At 45.5% G+C, this 21,807-nt stretch overlaps 2 protein-coding genes across 3 annotated transcripts; one reads left to right on the top strand and one right to left on the bottom strand.

Moving 5' to 3' along the window:
• Window positions 1–104: 104 nt before the first annotated feature.
• Window positions 105–8,541, bottom strand: LOC136292484 (retinol dehydrogenase 12-like). Of its 2 annotated transcripts, none has more exons than XM_066188268.1 (7): window positions 8,267–8,541; window positions 7,151–7,269; window positions 6,191–6,346; window positions 5,804–5,908; window positions 5,127–5,336; window positions 3,083–3,272; window positions 105–1,633 (listed from the first exon to the last, which is right to left on the bottom strand). In XM_066188268.1, exons 1-7 carry the CDS (start codon window positions 8,317–8,319, stop codon window positions 1,531–1,533), a joined length of 936 nt encoding a protein of 311 aa, XP_066044365.1. In that variant the 5' UTR covers window positions 8,320–8,541; the 3' UTR covers window positions 105–1,530. The 2 variants fall into 2 exon arrangements, with proteins under 2 accessions (XP_066044365.1, XP_066044363.1); XM_066188266.1 differs by lacking the exon at window positions 8,267–8,541 and adding an exon at window positions 7,951–8,079.
• VTI1B (vesicle transport through interaction with t-SNAREs 1B) lies at window positions 8,437–21,802 on the top strand. Its single transcript, XM_066188265.1, is given in 9 exon segments — window positions 8,437–8,478; window positions 8,480–8,575; window positions 8,577–8,693; window positions 8,695–8,836; window positions 13,210–13,268; window positions 16,397–16,588; window positions 17,919–18,092; window positions 20,477–20,538; window positions 21,541–21,802. Coding segments are annotated over 9 exon segments (966 nt in total). The 5' UTR covers window positions 8,437–8,451; the 3' UTR covers window positions 21,638–21,802.
• The last annotated feature ends 5 nt before the right edge of the window (window positions 21,803–21,807 follow it).

Raw genomic sequence — 21,807 nt, 5'->3', positions numbered from 1 at the left:
CTTTTTAAAATGTTACCTGAACTGAATTCTCTACTTTAGTGAGGCAGGTGCAAAATGTGATTCAAAACTGATTCAGCATTTCTGAAAGAAGATACAGGGTCCTGTTGTAAAAGGAAAATGGCTTTATTTAGTATTGCTCAGAGGTAGCACACGACTGATCTGCATAGACAGCATCCAGAGAGGAAGAATTAAAATTAGCATTGTTTTCCAAAACTGGCAGTTGGTCACAGTGGCAGGGTCATACACAAGTCCAAAAACTTCCAAGCTTTTTTTTCAGAAGCAGAAGATAATCCTGTGAGCTGTGGCACTTGGTTTCTGACTGCTTAACTCTTTCAGAAATAATCTCTGATTATGGATCACACGCCAGCAATTTGCTCACGTAGCACTGGAGTTCCAAAGGAGCAGTCTCAGTGCTACGTGGCCTGAGCCAGCTGCTTTGTGGAAGTGCAAGCTGTGTGGTCCTGCAGGGGCAGGCTGGCAGCCTTGGCAACCAGTAACTGCTGGGCAGACAAATGCAAGGATTTCTGTGCAAGTCTTACCTTCCTATCCTGGAGCCAGCTTGACCATAATACCAAGACAGTCCTGCCTCCTGCTTCAGCTATTTCGGTCTAGGGAGTTTGGTGTCATTTAAAGCTAAAGTCTCAGCTGAAGTTTAGTATTTTTTAACATGACTGAGATGTTCCTTATTCATTCTGCTCTATTTTCTAGGTTCAAAAGTAATTTAAAGTGCAGCTTGGGAGATGTACTGTAACAACTTTTACACTGTCTTTGTTCAGTGCTTCACAGGAGACATGTTTTTTATAAACTTGCCTGTGCACAGTTGCAGCCCTCCTGCAGCATTTAACCTCCTAGTCACCTGCACCAAAACCTGGGTTCTTGCAAGATTTGCCAACCTTCAGTTAACTCACTGCAATCAGTAGGCATTTAGGGCCAAAATACCTCAGTGGCTAGGGTTCAGCTTCTTACAGAGCGTGCAGAGAAAGTGACTCCATGTAAAAACTTTACCTAACACTTAGCACAAAAAGGCCAGGACCTGTTTCTGTGTGCTTGAGAGTATTTGTTTTACATACCTTGCCAGAAAATATCCTAGTGTTTTTGCTCTGCCAGTTCAAACTGAAAGTAATCTCATAGATCATAAGTTTAGAGTCCTACCCTTTTATTATTGCTGTTAGGAAAAAAACCAACCAAACTTTATTTAAAGTGATTCCTTGTTACTTCATAATCTAGACCTAAGACTGCAACCTCCCTTTCTATTCTAAAGCCAGAGAACCACAGCCTCGAGCTGCTGTGTGAGATAACAAGCAGTTTGCTCCCTGCATCAGTACTCTAATTCTCCAGCTAGGAGGAGGGACTGATTGCATACAAATCTCAATCCTTAAGTGTAATATTCCAGAAATTCAAGTTATACTGTGCCCACAGAGCCATTCTTAGGGCAGCTGAAGTATCAGCATTCTACTCTTGAGGTCTCTCAGCACTGCTGTTCCCCAGAGAAGCATCACTGGGCCCAGCCAGGGACACTCTTGGTGCTGCTCAGTCCCACTGGATGCCAAGGAGCTCACAGCTCACGCTCCAGAGCTTCTTTGCCGTCTCGTCATCCCGGCCCCGTGGAGACACGTACGCTGGCTGGCAATCACTGTAAGAAAAACATTCTTTTTATTCTTTCAAGTCTAAGATCTCCATCTACATTAGTACCCTGAAATGTTTTAAGATTAGGGAGTTGCTCTCTATCACCTTAATTCAAGATCAGTTCAAGGACAGTGGGAGGCTATCCAGCAAGTGAGCAAGGGTTGGTGCTAAGCCACCATGAGAAGATTTCTTTCCAACTAGCTAGGGAAGAATCTCTCCCAATGGCACCAAGAACTGGCAAGCAAGTCTAGCTCTATCTGTTGTCTCAACTCTTAAAAGTCTGGAAAACAGGTCCTGACTGCAACAACTTGGGAGTTTAAGAGCACGGAGGAAATGGCATCTTGTAAGGTTTCTATTCAGTTCAGTGTTTTTAGATGGAGTCTTTAATATTCCTGAAATGACTGGTGGACTCCCCACCTCTCACTGTGGCATGCAAATTCTTTTCTTAATGTCTACACTTGCATTTTATAGTCTATGGCCTGGAAACTGAAGAGGATTCTAGGCTAGTCCAATGTAAATTGTGAATTATTGTTGAAGCTGCTCATTTACCACCATGTCCAAAACTCCCCTTTTTTTAAATGAGGTTAAATTCCACCAGTTTTCTGTACTTCAGGACATTGATGCTACATTTTTATCCTGAGACAGACAGTCAGGGGAAGACTTAAGATGTCTATTTATATATTCAAGTCTGATTAAGATGGTACAAACTCTCAAATGAAGATCAGGTGATGTCATTACAGAGACTAATCTGGTCACAAATCACTAGAAGAAAGCTCTGCTAAGACACAATGGCTCCAACAGCACCCATGTGAGGCAGGAGGGGTGGGAAAAAAAGACGAATTTTCATATTCATTCCCAAAAAACAGTACTGTTACAGTGCTCTACACACAATGGGAAGCTGGCAGACATATCTGTGAGAATCTGTTCAAAGGGCAGTCTTCAAATCTAGAATGATGATGACTTGAAACTGCTCTAGGCTGTGGTTTTGGTGATGGGAAAAGGAGAACAGTGTAGGGTCCTGGAGCAAGTCAAAAAAGTAAAAAAATAACAGGTTTTGTGTAATGGGAGCTAAACAAGACCATTTCCATGACAGCATGACAAGCAGCCCAGCAACAGTCCCTCCCAGCTGGTGGGTCTATCACACTGGAGGAAAAAGTTATTTGGTCACATGCCAGACCTGAAAATCTCACCTCCTGTCTCTGCACTTTAATTAATATATTCATATTTCTAGCGCTAAAGGATATGCTATTGTATGAAGTATTGCACAGGTCAGGTGTTTCTTCTAACACGATTGCAACAGACTTGGAAGGGGTGATGTGCTAGTGTTTGTCACCCTCAGTCTTACCAGACAGCCTCTCACCTGGTCCCTTCTTAATGAAGGATGACAGTAGGTCCCATATTCCCCAGCCAACAAAGTTGCCTTCCACAGAGTATCACTTCATCAGCTTGCACCCACCTGAAATACTGTCCTGTCACAGACTCCAGCTCCTCAGCTACTGCACAGTAGATACTGGTCTGAGCTCCTTCACAAGGTGTCTTCAGGAAGAAGGAGAAAATTTTCCACAGCCAAGTCATTACAAATGAGTGCCGGACCAGTTCAGAAGAGACAGAACCGGGATGGAGAGCATTTGCTGTGACTTTTGTGCCTGTGGCAAAATAAAGTAGTCCAGGACAAATCTGCATGGATCAAAGTGTCTTTTAAAGAAGGGTAATATACTCCTCAATTCTTAATGTAGATATTCTATAACTTAAAGTAGGAGTCCAGACTTGGATACAGAGCGTAAGTGAAGTCCTCTGTAGTTACTCCATGCTGAATGTGATGGATACACTTGACCTCTTAGCCAAATCAGCAGTAGTTTGGTAGAGGCTCCAAAGAAGGTAAAGGTCTGAGCCATAAATGGGCCAAAACTCCTCTAGGAAACCCACAGAGGCCAGTGAGTATCAGCACCCATGAACTTGGAACACCCATCAGGCAGTTAACACAAGCACCACGTGGCTTTTCCAATACTCTTTTATCCAGGAACAAGTAAGTGGATGGTAAGGTATGTAAGGCACTGAGTGTCATGTCTACCTTTTCCTTTCTATACAATTTGAATACAAGCCAACCACTCCATTCCATAAATATTACAGCCCAACTGAGCCTTCTCTGAGCTCTCCCTGCTAGGCAATATGACTGCAGGGTGACAATCTCCCCTTGAGCTGGCTCACCTCTCAAGGTTGCTCCTCAAGGCAGAGACCTTTTACCAACAGCAAACCTTTGGATGAGCCTAACTGGACCTCAGCTCAAACTGCAACTGGACTGCACAGCGGGTAACTCTGGAGCATGGATGCCTCTCCAGGTTTTTTGAGATTTCTTACCTGAGACTAAGAGAGCCTTCCTTAACCAAGGCAGAGAGGCCCTTTGCTAGCAACAAATCCTTGGTAAGTGACTGCTGAATTAGTCCTGAGGAAACATTACTAGTCTATGAAGCTACTCAGTAATAATTATGATAAACTTTGTATAGATAATTCCATTACATATAAATCGTCCAAGCTGGAGACTAAAACTAGACCTAGCCCCCTAAGGAGTTTAAAAAGCATAGGGGTCCATGCTGAGCCTCGTGATTCAACAGGAGGGTCTTTCTTACATAGTGTGTTTCCAGTCCTGTGGGAACCATTCTAACTCAATTCTAAATCAGTTTTCCTTTGTATGTGTCTTCCACGTAAGTAACAGAGTGAACCTCGCCATCAAACTTTGTTAAGTCACGCTTTTATGACATCAGGTTAAAAACACTTCTGCTAATACCTTTGATGGTGATTCTTGAAGCAGTTTAAATCACACATCCATGGCACTGGAGCATCCCCTGCTCCCTTCTAAAGACAGGAGTCATTATGTGCCTTCTGCAAAAAAAAGTGCTAGAGGGCCTGAGTGCTAAACCAGCAGCAGTTTACATCAGGCTTTTGAGAACACCTGCCTCTTTTGACTTACTCTAATAGTAATTTCCTGAGGAAAACACTGCTTCTGTTATAGTAAATAAATACTACTTAAGTTTATGAACAGGACTGAATGACACAACTGTAGCAGATGATGTGACTTACAAGGTACTATCTAATCTTATGCTTGTTCTACAGGCCACCAGCCTTTAAGGTAGCTGAGTGTGCAGTAGCTTTTGCATTGGAGACTGCAGTTGTAGCTCTGTTTTCAGCTTCCACCCACATACCACAACTGTGCCTGGATGCAGCTAGTTTTTGACAAGCACCAAAGGAAAATGAGATAGATTCAACTGTGCCAAGCTACTGAACTCCTCTACCCTGTTGTTGTAAAGACAATCTGTGTTGTAAGTCTCCTGGTTCCACAGACAGGAGATATTTTCTTCCTGCAAAGAGCTCTCAGTGGCATTTGCCTCAAACCATTCAAGTTCTGCATAGGCAATTTGCAGCCCTTTCTTCAATCCACTCTCCCCATCCGTGGTGCTCAGAAAGCCAAGCAGATCAACACCCCACCTGCCTCTGGAACTTGCCTTGCAGCCTCCTGGCCAGCTCCCGGGTGAAGAGCACGTTTGCCAATTTGCTGTGACAGTAGGCGAGGCCACAATTGTAGCTCTTCTCCCCGTGAAGATCATGGAAGCGGATTCGGCCTCCGTGATGGGCCAGTGAGGACACGTTCACGATGCGGGCTGGGGCCGACTGCTTCAGACACTCCAGCAAGAGGAAAGTCAAGAGAAAATGACCTACGGGGGAGATGAAAAGTCATACTTCTAGGAAGGGTTCCCCTGCTTGCTTATATGTGTTATCTTTCTGCTGCCCTCATTTCAAGTCCAGGAAAAAGAAAATTTCTGTTAAATTCCCCTGAATTAACATCTACACTTTTTTGGGGCCTTCAAGTTCTGCTCCTCATCTTCAAAAAGCTGGAGCTCTCATGCATTGCAAAATGTCCCAGGTAACACATACAGGTACTTCAACTGGACCCATGACATGCAAATTCACCACAGCGCATCTCCAGAACTCTGACTCTGGTCCTCCATCCTTCCTGTAAAAGGAAGAATGAGGAAGAGAAAATCTGAAAGCAGGATTTTCCTTTGGCATTTTGCAACAGATGTTGATGTTCAAAGACGATCTTTAATGGCAATTCCAACCCAAACGATCTGACCCTTCTATGATTCCATATTGAGTGCAAACATGATTCCACTGGCCTTACCAAGATGATTGACTCCCAGATGCATCTCAAAGCCATCAGCAGTCTTGGAGTAAGGGCATAACATTACCCCAGCATTATTAATGAGAACATGGAGTTCCTTCTCCTCTGCAAGAAACAACAGACATCCTTAAACAAGGAAACAGAGAATGCAAACAAGAAGGTGGCACAAGTCATTCCTTGCTGTCTGACTTGGAGCCACATCACCTTAAAAAAAGGATACATCTCCTGCCACGGTCTAGCTCATGGCCTCTGACCAGTCCCTGCTGTGAACCACAGTACCCAAGAGGCATAGAGACAAGCAGGGCAGGAATTTGGCAATGGTTAGAAGAGCAGACAGCAGTCCTTTGTAAAATATTCTCACTAAAAAGAAGAATCTAGAGACTGTACCTGCAAGAAAGTTCTCAGCAAACTCCCGGATGGACTTTGTATCAGCCAAGTCCAGTTTTTTCACAATGACTTGCTGGTTCCCTGTCTCAGCTCGGATTTCAGTGGCTGCAGCTTCTGCCTTTGCTATGTCTCTGCAGGCAATAATTACCCTTGCACCTGCAAGGAGGGGAGGGGGGAACAACAGGAACAGAAACTGAGATCACTGGAGCACACTGATGATCAAGGCTACGACAAGTCGGCTGACCAATGACAGCAGTTACAAACAATATATTGTTTCTTTGGGGAACTGGCATCAGTTGGGGGTGGCTGGAAGGGACAAAGCCTTTCCCAGTCAATTGTGAGCTACAATCGAGCTAAAAGATGCTTTCAGACCAGGCAAACGCACATCTTAAGTGCCTCTGTCCAGGTTCTCCCAGGGCAAGAGTGCACACAACAACACTGGTATGACAGGGTTGTATCTGCCTCTATAATGGGAACATCAAGCCAAGAGCACATAAAGGTGATGGATTCCAGCCAGAGTAATGTCTAAATGGACTGTGAACAGGTAGTTTAATCTTCTTACCAGTTACCCAAATAACATTTACATCAAATTAGCCTGAAACACGAATAACTAAAACACACAGTTGTGGACCTATGGCATTTCCCAGCTTCATACAAGCAGAGTCCAGGAACTTCCCCAGTCCTCTGGAATCAGTTACAGTGCAAAACATTTTCATGTCCCTAAAGCACATTTTTGGAGTCCAAGCAATGGAAACAGTTGAGGAACTGGGAACTTGCACCTCAGTGGTTACAGCCTCTGAAGGAACAGTACTTTGGCTCATCTGCAGTAACTCTGGAATCCCGTTTACTTCAATATAAGCCTACAACACGTCTCTTCCTTAGGTCCAGAAAAGGGACTCCTGACACAAGGCACAGCCATCCCAGCTGCACAGGGATGCCTGCTGACAAGACTGCACTTGCCTCTTTGCGCAAGGTCTCTGGCGGTCTCCTTCCCGATGCCTGTGTTGGCTCCTGTGATTATCACCACCTTCCCCTCCAGCCTTGCTGTCGACTTACACCGTCCTCCAGCGACATACCGCCTGCAAGAGGGGAGGCACCAGTCACCTCTGCCTCTCTAGGGGGCTCGGGCTGGGGCCGAGCACCTGGACGTGCTCATCAGCACTCTGAATCTGGGGGTTCGCATCAACACTCGGGCTCACCGCTGCGCCCTGGGCCCCAGGGAGTCACGGGCGCCCTCACCTGAAGCGGCAGGTCACGACACGGTCGTGATCGGGACACCGGGAACGCGCCCCCCAGTCAGTCCCCCGCGCTTTCCCGAGCGCGGCCCCGCCCTCGGGCCCCGCCCCGTCCGTGCGTCAAGTGGAGCCACGGCGCCCATTGGCTGCTGCCGCGCGTCCCGGGGCCTTTTGGCCAATGGGCTGCGCCGCCGCCCGCTAAGGAGAACGCGGGCCCCGCCCCCTGCCGCTCCTCCGCGACCGCGCCGGGGCCGGGACAGAGGCCGGGGAACGCGCCGGGCGGTGCCCGGGATGAGCGAGCCCCGGCAGCCGCACAGTGTCAGCGGGCCGCTGGAGCTGGGGAGGCCTGAATAACTCCCGACCCCATCGCGGGCTGTAGGACGGGGTTCCCGCTGTTCGCACTCCCGCCACGCACACACAGACACGCGCTGAGACGCGAAGCGCGCCGGCTCCGCGCCCCAACGCGCGCGGCTCTGCGGGGCTGGACATACGCGAAAGGCAGGGGCTGCGCTCGGTAAGACGCACCTGATGTAGGGCGCTGCCACGAAAAGAAGGACGGGGACGGAGACGGCGGCGCCCAGCGCGGCTTCCCAGCAGTTGAGCATCGCTGCCGCCAGCTACCCGCGCACCGCCAGCGTACGCCTTCCCGCAGCCCCCGCCCCGCCCCTTCGGGTCCGCCTTCGCCCGCGCGGGCCCCACCCCGCGGCCACCACCTCTCCCGCGTTGGCCTCGCCCACAAGCGTACAGCCGCACCTCCGCTACCGGGCCCGCCCCCGCCGGGGGTACCTGCGGGCAGCCGGTGGACGGCAGGCTTCGCGCCAGCAGCTCGCTGGTTTTTTACCCCGGACACTGCACGACTCCGACCTGCGTCCCTCGAAACGTTCTGAAACGCATTCCTCAATTAAGGACCCGAGAAATGTCTGCAGGGACAGCGCCGCGGCGGCTGTCGGCAGTGGCGTTTGAAACACATTTTTACAACCCCACGCCGAGGTTCATGTCATTAACCCTGGCAAGGCGTCTGCAACGATGTACACGTGGGCTGGCGCCCAGGCCTGGGAGAAGCGCGGCGGCGGCTGCAGCGGCGGCGGGTCCCGCCTGTACCGGGGAGCCGCGGGGTCTCACCGGCGCTGCCGGCCCGCGGCGCTCCGTGGCGCTCCGTGGCGGTGGCGGACGAGCGCCCCCGCGCGGGGCGGGCCCGGCCGCCGCCTCGGGACTACAGCTCCCAGCAGGCAGTGCGCGAGGCGGCCCCGGCGGCGGAAGCGCCGGGCGGGGCAGGGCCGGGGGCGCGGTGGGGCCATGGCGGGCCGCGGGTCCGCGTCCTCGGAGCACCTGGAGCGGCTGCACGAGATCTTCCGCGGGCTGCACGGAGACCTGCGGGGCGTCCCCGAGCGGCTGCGGGGCAGCGCGGCCGGTGAGGCAGGGAGGGGGAGCGGACGTCCCTCGGGGCCGCGGTCCCTCCGGCCGGAGCTGCCCCGCCGGCTGCGGGGCCGTGGCGGAAGTGTTCGGGTGCCTCTCATTAGACAGGCGTGTATGAGCAACTGGGAAGGCAGTGTCCTCTCAAGACTGTGTTGGGGGCTTTGCAGACGTCGCTCCTGGTAGGAGCCTGTCGGGAGGAGGCGGGTGGCTGTGCTGTGGTGTTTTCAGCTGCTGCCGTGTCCTGGTGGCTTTGCAGGTGTGTGGCATCACTCCCCTGGAGCGCCTCTGCTCTGGCAAATTTCAGCTCCGTAGGCAAGCACTGCCGTGCTAGGTTCACAGCATCAGTCTCTGAGGAGGAGTTGTTATCTGGATGCTGTTTCGTGCTGTTTCTCTTGGAATTGGAGTTTACCCTGGAGAACAGGAGGCTCAGGGGTGACCTTCTCACAAGCACCTGAAAGGAGGCTGCAGCCAGGTGGGGGTCGGCCACTTCTCCCAGGCAGCCAGCGCCAGGACAAGAGGACACAGTCTTCAGCTGTGCCAGGGGAGGTTACAGTTCGACATTAGGAAGAATTTCTTCGCAAAAACGGAGATTAGACATTGGAGTGAGCTGCTCAGGGTGGTGGTGGGGTCACCCTCCATGGAGGTGTTTCAGGAAAGACTGGATGTGGCACTCAGTACCATGGTCTAGTTGACAACGTGGTGTTAGGTGGGTAGGACTCGATGACTGCAGAGGTCTTTTCCAGCCTAATTGATTCTGTGATTCTGTAACAGCTGCAGTACTTTGGGGGTTTGGGGTTCCCCCCCCCCCCTTTTTTTTAAATTTGCATATGTTGGATTCACATTTAAAACGCCATTGGCAGAAATAGAAGCAGTTTGTATTGTCAGAACTTCCCAGAAGCATCTGTAGGTTTGTTGGAGAATGTTTGCATTTTAAATGACTGTTTTAAAAGTTTGGTTTGTGCACTATGTACTCTATAAAATAGAGAAAACCTATCATTCTAGCCACACTAAGTTGCATTAGAAGCACAACCTGGTTTTACAGGTATTCTTTATACCAAACCAGTGGGTAAAATGCTCTGACAGAACACTCCTCTGTAAGGATCTGTGCTTCTGATTCGCTCCTTGTTACTTGGCAGTGTTCTGAGAACCAGAAAGGAAGTGATGTGACAAGGGGGATTTTGCCAGTGTCGTTGGATGGCTCTGATTAAACCCTTCCTATGAGAAATGTAATCCACTGCTGTAGCTCAGCTTGGGTTTTGTACCCCAGTGTGGGCAGGGGCTGTCAGCCACGTTCTGCTGTAGTGTTCATTCTCCAAAGTTGATCAGTTTTGTGTAAAATCATAAAAACAGTTTGTTCAGAATATACCAGTCTGTGCTGGATAACACTGAGCAGGAAACGCTTAACATCTTGTTTCTTACCTGGCTCTCTGTTTAATAATGAGCTAAATTCAGGGTCACAGGCCTTGTCATCAGCATTTCCAGGAAGTTTGGTACAAGAAAGGCGTTGAAACCCACAAATGACAACTTGCAAACCTTACTTAATTTCACTAGTGGTCAACATGGATAAAAAGCTTAGAAGAAGCAATACCCTTTCTAGTAGATATACTTATTTTCCTATAGAAATGAGCAGGATCAGTTTTGTGGTGAAGTAAAACTCAGGTCTCCTTGACACTGTGGTAGACATGAGCAATGAATTCTGAGTCATTATTGCAATACTTGGGTTTTTTCTAATAGATTGCAAATAATTGCAAGTTGAATTTTCAGATATGCTAAAGAATTTTAATACAATTGTTCTATTCTTTTTTTTTCTTTTTTTTCTTTTTTTTTAAGATTTAGTTATTTGTCTATCTAGTAGAGTCATTCCACTCTACTAATGTTCTTTGTTTGCTTCTTGTACTTATGAGGAGGGGAGCATATCTTTATTTTTGGAGTTACCTGATCCCGAAATATTCAGGAGGTGATAAAAGAGACCTTGGAATACTCTTTTAAGACATTTCACATGCTCCTAAAGCAGCACAGAATCTGTAGTCCTTGGGACATCTTTGAGAGGCAGAGGTTTGGAAATGCTGTTTCACTCTATATAAACAAGATGATAAATTTCTAATTCTAGAAACACTCTTTTTTTCCCCTTCCAATTTTGTAAGAAGGGGAAACAGCCTGGATAAGTTTCAAATAATGTATTTTCGTCTACATTAATTGAGTTAGCTATACTTTCCAGTAAATCTCTTTCTGACTGACTGGAAATAAATCAGTGAAATGTCAGTGAGCGTGTAGGTGATGCTGCTGTGGTGCAGGCAGTGCTGCTGCATTTTGCTGCTGCAAGTTCTGTCTGTGTGTTTGAGTTGTGATTCAATGCAGAGCAAAGCCAAGGGAATCTCTCAGTGTGTTTTGGTGTTTCTGGATACTGGCCAGATCCAGCAGAACGTTTTCAAGCCACGTTGCTGGATTTCTTGTTGGCCTGTAGACAAAAAGGTCTCAAGCTATTGCTGCTTGGTTTACCTAAACCATTCCATGATTCTATGCCTTTTGGAAGCTGGCATTTCTTTGGCTGCAAGCTTTAAAGTGCAGCATCTTCTTAGTCTGCAGGGGAGAAACAAAGCAGGGAAATGCTGCTTTTCCAGTTCTGTGATGGGTTTCCATGACTTTGAGGCAGCAGTGGATTTAATTCACTGCTTGAATCAGATTAGTGAAATGACCTGTATGAAACAAATCACTTTCGAAGGCTGTTTTTCCACAGTTCATGTCCATAATTTCAATTGTAACCCAGCTACACAAACAACAGCATCAGCACAAATGTATATGGTGGCAAATCATGGAGGAAGTTGAGGAGAGTGTATTCAGGAACCTCCTAAGTCAGCAGTTCTTCCTGAATAAATTGGGTTGTGAAATTGCATTTCCTGGTACCAGCTGATGTGTAATATGTTAACAGTCATGATGTAGCTTAGTCTGTAATAGTTCCGTGTGCTACGTGAGACCACAGCTACTTCTTTAGATGATGGGTTTTAGCTCTGTCTTAAGTTCTCTACAGTTCAAATACTGGGCTTAATCTGATTTTGAACTAAGAAGGAAAGTCTACAGCTTAGGCATGTTGTGTATGTGAGAGGAGCTAATATATCAACGTTCTGAACACTTCAATTTTTTTCCTATCTTCTGTTGAGGTCTCAGTGGTTTAAAAGCTACTTCTTTTGGAGGGGACTGTGCTTACCAAAAGGCATTATTGAAAGAGGTTTTTCACTGTGATTATGTTTTTATATTGTTGCATGTAATTTTGTCTGTAATCAAAATGGAGGAGTTTTACCAAGATGGCAGTCTACATTTTCTGCTGCCTAGAATTTTGTTTAAGACTGAATAATACTCTTTTGAGAGAGGTGAATTGAGCTAGGTGCATAGTTATCAGATTTCTGATAGAATTTGGTTTTGCTTGCAGTATTCTACAACAGTCCTCTGGTGTTCATCTTCAGTGCTTTTGCAGAAGATTACAGAACATGTGTTTTTGCTCAGTTGAGATAAAGTTTCAGATTTAGACTTTCATCAGTCCTGGATGTTGGAGAGCTGTGGTAACTTTTTAACACATGAAAAATACATGCCTTAAGGTTTCGTTTAAAAATAGAGTAACAGCAGTGAAACCCATTTTTTGATCTCCAGAGCTCTAGGTTTGGGCTAGGATTTACACAGATCTGGGTAAATGACTGTCTCAAACAACTAAAATGTCTAGTCTTGTTGGCTGATTCAAGGAGCTCATGTCATTCCAGAAGAGGGAGGCATTTGGGCTTTAGTCTGTGAAGCTGAGGTGGTACCTTGGTGGCATCTTTTATCTTAGAGAACTCTGAAATGCTTATCCTGTGTACTTAGGTACTTTATGACCATGGGAATGCAGAGTGCCAGATCTGCCAGGACCTTCAGGGCTCACTTGAGAATGTAGATTGACCTGATGTTCTGTTCAAATCCAAATTATAATTTCAGCCTTCAGTAATCTTGCAAAAAATAAGAAGTGTTTGCAAAAAATAAGAAATATATTTATGAGCTGTTTACGAATGTGTCTTTGCTGTTCTTTCACACTAAACGTTTTTCAACATGCAATTCTGTCAGTGGACATTGAAGGATGGTAGGTCAGAAAAATATTTGGAAAATTACTTCTTCTGTCTACTAGACGTAGTGCTCAGCATTTGGAAGAGTGACTTCTGCTCTCTTGCCCCACTCCCTTCTGAAACGTTGTCGTAAGAACAAGCTGTTCCCATTTGAGATAAATTTTGACCTGGTGTCCTGCAGCCAGCCATCTGTGGCAGCTTCCTTGTTTTAATGGATTGAGTTGGAGTTCTGTTGTCATTTCTCTATAGTTTATCTGACATACTGCCTTTACTTTCCCAGAGGAGAAGAAAAAATTGGTTCGAGAATTCGATGAGAAGCAGCGTGAAGCCAATGAGACGGTGAGTGTGAGGCTTCCAGTCTTCCTGATGCTTGAAAGACTGCTGCCTTAAAAAGGACAGTGCTTACAAAAGTTACTTTGTTATGGATCCTATTCTGGCAGGCAGGAGTTTAATTTTTCTACTGTTTGATGATTGATCTGATAGGTGTGTCTGTGTTTGTTAAGACTGTTGTGTATATTTATATACATACATAAATGTAGACAAATATTCTCACGTGTGTTTCGAGGGGTTTTTGAGTGTTTGGTTTTGATACTGCCTTCACTTTGTTGAAAAAAGTGGAGTGGTGGAGGTGCAATTAAAATTGCTAGATGTTTTAGGGCCGGCATGTAGAGAATCTGCTGCTTGGGGTTTTTTATGGCCCTGCTGTCTTTTCTCATGTTGGTTTTAGCTTGTCTGATCCTGCTGTAGTAGCGTATAGGATTGCTGCACAGCTTTTGGAGCAGCACCAAAAAAGCCATGTGACTTGTCTTTTAAAACAAGACATAATGGATTAAGATTTCTTTTCGTATTTCAATGTGCAGTTTGTTAGGTTGTTTTTTGTCACAGCGGAACATGATGCTTTATTCCCCTAACTGGGGTTTACTGATGGGTATCTCTAGGTGATGTATGAGATGTGGAGCTCCTTCTGTAAGAGAGTTCATGTTGGCATACAGCTTTGATTTTGAATTTGTTACAACTATCATTAGAAGCTGATGTGAAAATTCATGCATCCAGAATCTTGGGACTTGCAAATTGTAACTCCAGTTGCCAAGCCTGGATGTTCAGAGCGTGAATTTGGTGCTGTGCCTACCCATGCCATAGATCTGAACGAGGAGATGACTGAGGTACTCAACATCTTGTTTACCACAGTCTTCAGCAGTAACCTTTTCCCACATCTCTCAGGTTAGTGGACTGCCATGCCAGAACTATGGTAGCAAATTCCTTCCTTTAGGGGGTGACCAGGTTCATGACCACATGAGGAACCTGAACATTCATACATCTGTGGGACGTGATGAGATGCATCCCAGAGTCCTGAGGGAATTGGCTGATGTAGTTGCTAAGCTACTGTCCATTGTATTTGAAAAAGTCATAGCAGTCAGATGATGTCCCAGGTGACTGGAAAAGGGGACTGTACCTATCTTCAGAGAGGTAGGAAGAAGAACCTTGGGAACTACTGTCCTGTCAGCCTCAGCTCTGTGCTTGGCGAGGTCATGGAACAGATCCTTCTGGAAGATAGCTAAGGCACATGAAGGACAGGGAGGGTTGGGACAGCCAGCACAGCTTCAACAAGGACAAGTCCTGCCTGGACAAGCCAGTGGCCTCTTTTGATGGAGTGACTCCACTGTACAAGGGAAAGGTGCAGGTGTCATTTGTCTGGACTTCTGTAAAGCCTTTGACATGGTCCTCCCCAGCACCCTTCTCCCTAAACTGGAGAGACGTGGACTTGATGGGTGGACTATTATGTGGATAAGGGATTGGTTGGATGGTCAGCAACTCAGAGTCCTGATGGACATCAGGGACAAGCGGTGTCCCCTGGGGTCCATACTGGGACCAGTGTTATTTAGTCTCTTCATTAATGACACAGACAGTGGGACTGAGTGCACCCTCAGCAGGTTTGCGGGTAACACCAAGCTGAGGGTGCATTTGCCACACCTGAATGATGGGAGGCCATCCAGAGGGACCTGGACAAACTCAAGAAGTGAGCTATGGGAATCTCATGAGGTTTAAGATGACCAAGTGCAAGGTCCTTTAACTGGTTTAGGGCAATCCCCAGTATCAACACAGGCTGGGAATGAACAGATGGAGAGCAGCCCTGCTAAGAAGGACTTGGGGGTGCGGGAGGGTGAGAGGCTGGACATGACCCAGCCGTGGGCACTCCCAGCCCCGAGAACCAAACGTGTCCTGGGCTGCATCGTGGGCAGCAGGGCCAGGGAGGGGATTCTGCCCCTCTGCTCTGCTCTGCTGAGACCCCACCTGCAGCGCTGCATCCAGCTCTGGGTGCCAGCACAGGAAGGACATGGACCTGCTGGAGTGAGTCCAGAGAAGGGCCGTGAAGATTAGAGGGCTGGAGCACCTCTCCTGTGAAGACTTGGGTGAGAGAGTTGGGATTGCGCAGCCTGTAGAAGAGGAGGCTCTGGGGTGACCTTATTGCAGCCTTTCAGTACCTAAAGGGAGCTACAAGAGAGCTGGAGGAGGACTTTGAGCAAGGGCAGGTAGTGATAGAACAAGGGGTAATGACTTTAAACTGACAGAGGGTAGGGTTCGATTGGGCGTTAGGAGCTCTGAGGTTGGTGAGACACTGGAACAGTTTTCCTGGGAAGCTCTAGATGCCCCATCCCTGGAAGTGTTCAAGGACAGGTTAGATGGATCTCTGAGCAACCTGGTCTAGTGGCAGGTGTCCTTGCCTGAGAATATTCCCCCACAGCCCCCCCCCCGGGCCTAGCTCTTGAGAGGCTTTGGAGGGATATCTCAGAGGGACAGGACAAAAGATTCCCAAAAGAGGCTCTTACCCCAGGATTATTCCAAGGCGTTCATTCTTGAAGGGTTCCAGGGGCCAAGAGAAAGAACAAGGAAGTACAGGGATCTTATCTAGTCTCCCACTCTGGGAGGATGGCTGGCACTCAGCCAATTAGGTCAAGAAAGGAAGGAAGGGTCATTCTATGTGGTAAGGAAAACTCCAGGGGGTCAAAGGGAGAAACCATTCCCCTAGAGAATTACAACATTGCCCACGGTAGGGGTGTTGGAACAAGGTGATCTTTAAGGTGTCTTCCAACCCAAACCATTCTATGTCTCTGTTGCACAGAGATAGAAAGCTGATACCCATCCTATCAATGCTTAAACTATAAGAAAGTGAGAATTGCAAATTTTGAAATTCAGAGTGATGTTTCAGGGGAAAAAAATCAAGTGTTTAAGCTTGAGAATTTTTTTTTTAATTGAAGTACCATGTATCTGAAAATGCACATGGGCTCAACAGCATTGGTAGTGTGGTGTACTCAATACTAGATGGGGCATGGAGTTTGGGGTTGTCCTCCTCAGCCAGTCCAGCACAAACATGTGAATCCCTTCATCTGGTGCTGAGTTTTGAGTATGGCTGCTGTTAAGAATAGATCTGGTGCTTTAAAGAATAAACACGCTTTGTTTTGTTAAAGCTGCGGGAAATGGAGGAAGAACTGAAGTACGCTCCTGTGCCTTTCCGCAACCAAATGATGAGCAAAATCCGAGCCTACAGAAGAGACCTGTCCATGTTCCAGAGAGAGATGAGAAGCACAGATCTGGGATTGGGCCGTGGAAACCAAGGCGATACAAAATATGGAATCTTTGCCACAGAAAATGAACAGAGTGTAAGGATTAGATGTCAGTTTTATTTTACATTGCTGTGATTGTGCAAAAGCAGTATCACAGATGCACTGTTTATTGTGTTTCTACTTTAAACCACCCCTGTGCTTTTATAACTCCTTGTTTATCTCTCTACACGTAACATGAATATTTCAGAGAGGAGAAAGAACACCTGGAACTCAGAGGAGAGCTTTTCTGTTCTAAAACAAAGATAGGAATGTAATCAAAACGGAACTCCTGGAAAGCCATGCAGTTAGTAATTTGCACAACATTCTGTACCAAAACTCTTAGTTTAATTATTTCCCTACAGAAGTGAAAACACAGAAGTGATGCTACTTAATGAAAGAAGTTAACTCAGCTAGTTCTAATCTCCAAAACTAGCGAAGTGTGAACTATAAACTGTATAGGTTCTTTGCTAGAATTATCTTTTAAGTGATTCTTAGTGTAAATAATTTCAAGAAAATATAAGGATTTTTCCTCTAGCACTTTTTTTTTTTGCTGTGGTTTTGCTCCTACAATGCAAGAAGTTCACCAATTTCTGGTTTACCAGATAGGCTTAGAGGTATTTGAGCTAATGAGACTGAATCTCCTTATTATCTTCAAAGTGCTGTCATCTGTACAGAAAGTTCATGGAGATGGACTTTTCATTTTTCTGCCTTAGATGAGGATGGTTTGAAGGGATTTCTTTGCTTAGTGTTTCCTTCTGCTGTAGCTTGGGAAATTTTTGCATTTGTTTCCTTTTGAGCGATTACTCTAAAACCTGAGAGCAGGGTGATAGATTAGACTTTCTGAAGCTTAAGAAAACACTTTATTTTAAACTACCTTCTGACCCCAAGGTCAGCAACCATTCCTTATCCTCTAGCCCAGGCTACTGGCATGAAAAGAAGATCTTTGTTACTTAGCAGTCCATCTGTTAGTGCTGTTTGTTCCTAATTCTTTTGACTGTTAACTCTTAATTATCTCCCTAGCAACCAACTGTGAAGTCGCAAATAAGGCTGACTTTAGATGTCAGTGGAAGTAAAAGTTAGCATCTGGAAAAGAAAGATACTATTTTCTTGCAACTGTTCTTTGACTGAAGAGTAAATTGTTACAGTTTTTTTGAACTGTTTTAACTCTTTAGTGCTGTATCGTTTTTTGAAATTTAACCAGATTCAGCCATAATCTTACAAAGTGAACAAGGCTTGGCCAAAACTAACTGGGCTGCATCAGTTAACGTCAGAAGTATGTACAGCTAACACAGATGGATGGCCTGTGGAGTCACACTAACTTTTTAATGTCAGAAGCCTAATACTTCTGTCTTTGTGCTTAATACTTAAGCATCCCATTATTTTTCAGACCAACCTGCAGTCACAGAGAGTGCTGCTTCTCCAGGGCACAGACAGTCTGAACCGAGCCAGCGAGAGCATCGAGCGCTCGCACCGAATCGCTGCAGAAACGGATCAGATTGGCACGGACATCATCGAGGAGCTGGGGGAGCAGCGGGAGCAGCTGGAACGCACCAAGAGCAGGGTAAGCGGGAAACTGGGCATTGCTTTGAAACAATCTCATGTTCCTTTAGTGGGAGCTGTATGCCAGTAATTGTTCTCAGGGACCTTCCTCAGCATAGTAATCCCATCGGATGTTTTCACAGACCAAATTCAGGCTGCCACGTTTCTATTTGTTCTCGTAAAAGAAAAATAATAACTGTAGAAGGGTCCAAAGCACGGTGGTCAAACGTCTGCTGCTGTGTCTGTGCAAGATGGGAGATTAGACCTATAGATCTGCTAGGAAAAAATAGCATGACTGAAAAAGTTACGGATCAGAAAATTGTTAAGGAGTTTCCTTGTGACTAGATTACAAGTAAAAATTAAGATTTTGGAAGCAGTTATAAAGTTTTTGTAATGAAAATAAATTCAGTAGAAGAGTAATTACTTTATTACTAGTTTTCCAATGTTTGCAGGAAGGAAGAAAAAGTTGTCAGACAAGATGCCTTTTCCTCATCCTTGGTTCAAGCAGCTCTGCTTCTGCTGTGAAAGCTTCAAAAGCTAGTTCACTTGTTTTGTTTGCACATGTAGGCAAAACTGACAGTTTGATTTTTGAACTAACAAACTGATGGGATTTTCTGTGTGTGCAAGGAATCCCGAGTGTAAAGCTTTTAGGTGAGTGACCTCAGGGACACCGAGTTTGGCAAATAAGCCCACTTAGCCAAAACAAAAAGCATACCCCTGCTCTTGGGAGTTCTCTCTACTCATTGCAACAAAGCCTGTAGCTTTTTCATTTAAGTAGTTCTGTAATTTCAGTCAGAATTTGATTTGTCCTGTTCCAAAATTTGGGTTAGAAAGCAGGAAAGGTAATTGATCTTAAGATTTGTAGGTATTGTTTTTGTCCTTTAGCTAAATAAAAAATATTAGTCCTTCAGGTGTCACAGCGTCTCAACAGATCATTCATAGAAGCATAGAATTGTTTAGGCTGGAAAAGGCCTCAAAGATCATTGAGTCCAACAGTTAACACTGCTGTGTTCATCACTAAACTGTGTCTGTGACTTCTGTTGTGAACCTCTCAGGCAGTGAGTTGTGGAATTGTGTGAACCACACATTCCAACTGGAAGCAGACTTTCTTCTTACTTGTTCTTTCATCGTGAAGATTGGAAATCTACTGAGCTCTGAATGGACTGGATAGTTTTCAAGTCCATTCAGAGCTTAGAAGATTTCAGGATGGATTTGATAGTTTGCAAGTCCATCTCAGTGCAAAGAAACATACGAGCAGTTTTGCAGTTTGCGGGCAGTATGTTAAACTACAGAGGAATTGTGCAGGCAGGTGTCTGTGATGTAAGTGACCTGGCTTACCCTTCACTTCCCTAAGAAGGTTTGGAAGTGGAATAGTGAAATCTTACCTGGAGACCAGTGGCCATGCATCATGAATCGTGTCTGTGAAGCAATACCTTTTTTAGTTGTCTATACTATACATGCTTCTTAATAGCTGACTGGGTATGCTGGGCAGTTCATTTCATTACAAAGCTGAAATGGATTATCCATTAACAGCTCTGAGCCTGTACCCACTGGGTCATTTAGACCTGTCAGTGCAACACAGTTCTTTCTTTGGTAAAACTTGAGCAGCATTTCAAACAGTTTGATGTGCACTGAGGTGAACACATCAGTATCGCTTTCTTCGGGTGTTAACAACTAGGATAACGAAATTAATCTTAATGAAAGAAGCTAATACCAACGTTCTGATACTTGTATATTAATTAAGAAGCAGAAAGTCGTCAAATTGCATATCTTTGTATGTATCTAAGGGAAAGTATATATTGTAATAAGTTAGCTGGGACTCCATTTTCTTCATGTGGGAAAAGCCCATTCTTTATTCATATAACTAATTTTATACAGTTTTCACAGACCTCATGTGCAACACCTATTGGCTGGTAGTTTTCTTACTACTTCATTTGTTGCGTACATGCCAAGATTCAGGTTGTTTACATTTTTTCTTCATGGGTTCTCATGGAACAGATCTTATTGATTTTTTTCAATCCAAGAATAGGTTGTGTTAACAAGCCTTTGAGCCTTTCGTACCAAGACTGTTTTTGCATGGGAGCTTGCAAATTGTTTAACTACTCTTAGAAGAAATGACAGGGTAGCTATTAATTTAATAGAGCAGGCCTGATTTTATGAGGCCTTTCTTTCATTCTTCTTCTACCTGTCACAACAAGTGTACACAAAAGTCTTAATTTCTCCTTAGAAAAGAGGCAAATTCCAGCTGGTATTGTGGGTAGAAAACAATGTTTTGTCTCAATGTTGAGAGTACCTGGTTGGTCCTGTAACTCATTGCAGCATTTCAACTTATGCTGCTCTCACATGCATCTTTCCAGAGCTGCTGTGTGTTTTTTTAACTGATAAGTAACTTGTGTCTCTCTTCAGCTGGTGAACACAAGTGAGAACTTGAGCAAGAGTCGTAAGATTCTACGCTCCATGTCCCGCAGGTGAGTGGTGTGACCAACAGCAGCATTGGGCATTGGCGCCTGCTGGATTTAGGGGGAAAACAGAGGATCAGCTGGGACTGCAGGGCAGTTTTAGGGAATGTGTGCCCACTAAAGTGCACATGCTGATTTGTGTGTTTTCCTCTCTGGCAATTGCTTAACGGAGTACAGGCTGTTGAACAGCACTGATGTGTGCCGTTCAGTCAGGATGATGTGGGGTCTGTAACCACCCAAACCATGGTGGGGACAGAAGCAAGTTACAGTGGATTGCTCATGGTGCCTTCAGGGTGCCACTCATTGATGCTGGGAAAAGCTCTGCCATAAATCACTGCAGCATTGGGTGAATTAGATGCCTGATGACACAGACTAATCTGTTTAGCCCACAGCAGTGCCCTAGAGCAGTTAGTCCTAGGCTGGCCCCTGAGACACTGAGCCATCTACTGTTTTGATGGCTAAAACCTTTGCTTCTTCAGTGGATTTGCAGTTTAGCTATATTGTTTAATTAGCCTTAAAAACCCAGTTCATAGATTGTATTCCCCAGTAGGCACTTACCTCCTCACACCCTTTCCTTTATGTCCATTGCTAAAGGGAGTTGTGATAACTGCCTAGTTTTCAGTGGTAAAAGTATTTTATTATTTTGAGATTTTAGTTTTCCTTCAACAACATAGTTCAAGTAAAAGCACCACAATGAGGGTTTTAGCACAGGACTTCAGGTATTGTTTTCCTCTTTGCATAACTGAAGGAGCAGGCACATACAGAGCAATGATCTGCCTTTTGTGGGACAGGGGAAGAGGAACAGAACTGCTACTGCTGAAATAGGAGATTTAAACAGGAATTCCAGGAAAACAGGAGTAGTGAACTACTGAGTTTGGCCCTTTTAAGAGCTTTTGAAAAGCACAATCTGGCCTTGTGGAGACAGGGAAGGGGAATGGTGATCTGGATCTAGAATCTGTTTTCATAAACAAGGTAAAAACAAAACACCTGGATTTTAATTTTTAACTCTAGGATAACCACAAATAAGTTGTTGCTGTCAATCATCATCATCCTGGAACTGGCTATCCTAGGAGGTGTGGTCTACTTCAAGTTCTTTCGCAAGAAATGAACCTTCATGAGCAAGATGAGCTTTTCTACTGATGAGGACCAGGATGGGCTGTCTGCTCCCTTTGACTGTCTGAGGGTTGAACTGAGTCATGAGAAAGCACATTCAACTGAAACTGTACTGATACTTGACAGAGAATGGGAGTAAAAAGAAATAGGCTTGAACTACTGGTA

This window comes from Chamaea fasciata, unplaced genomic scaffold, assembly GCF_029207755.1.
Source record: "Chamaea fasciata isolate MVZ Bird 193981 ecotype frontalis unplaced genomic scaffold, bChaFas1.0.hap1 SCAF_7, whole genome shotgun sequence".
In the NCBI taxonomy this organism is placed as follows: domain Eukaryota; kingdom Metazoa; phylum Chordata; class Aves; order Passeriformes; family Sylviidae; genus Chamaea; species Chamaea fasciata.
This window is presented reverse-complemented; position numbering and strand designations above follow the sequence as displayed.

Bases quoted from the DNA above. Each gene is read 5' to 3' on its own strand.
- LOC136292484 (XM_066188266.1), bottom strand. From the start codon at position 8,030: ATGCTCAACTGCTGGGAAGCCGCGCTGGGCGCCGCCGTCTCCGTCCCC. The intron at 5,337-5,803 runs GTAAGGCCAGTG...TCTCCCCCGTAG, and splicing joins TCTGGGAGTCAATCATCTTG to GTCATTTTCTCTTGACTTTC. The intron at 1,634-3,082 runs GTGGGTGCAAGC...TTTTTCTTACAG, and splicing joins GTGACAGGACAGTATTTCAG to TGATTGCCAGCCAGCGTACG.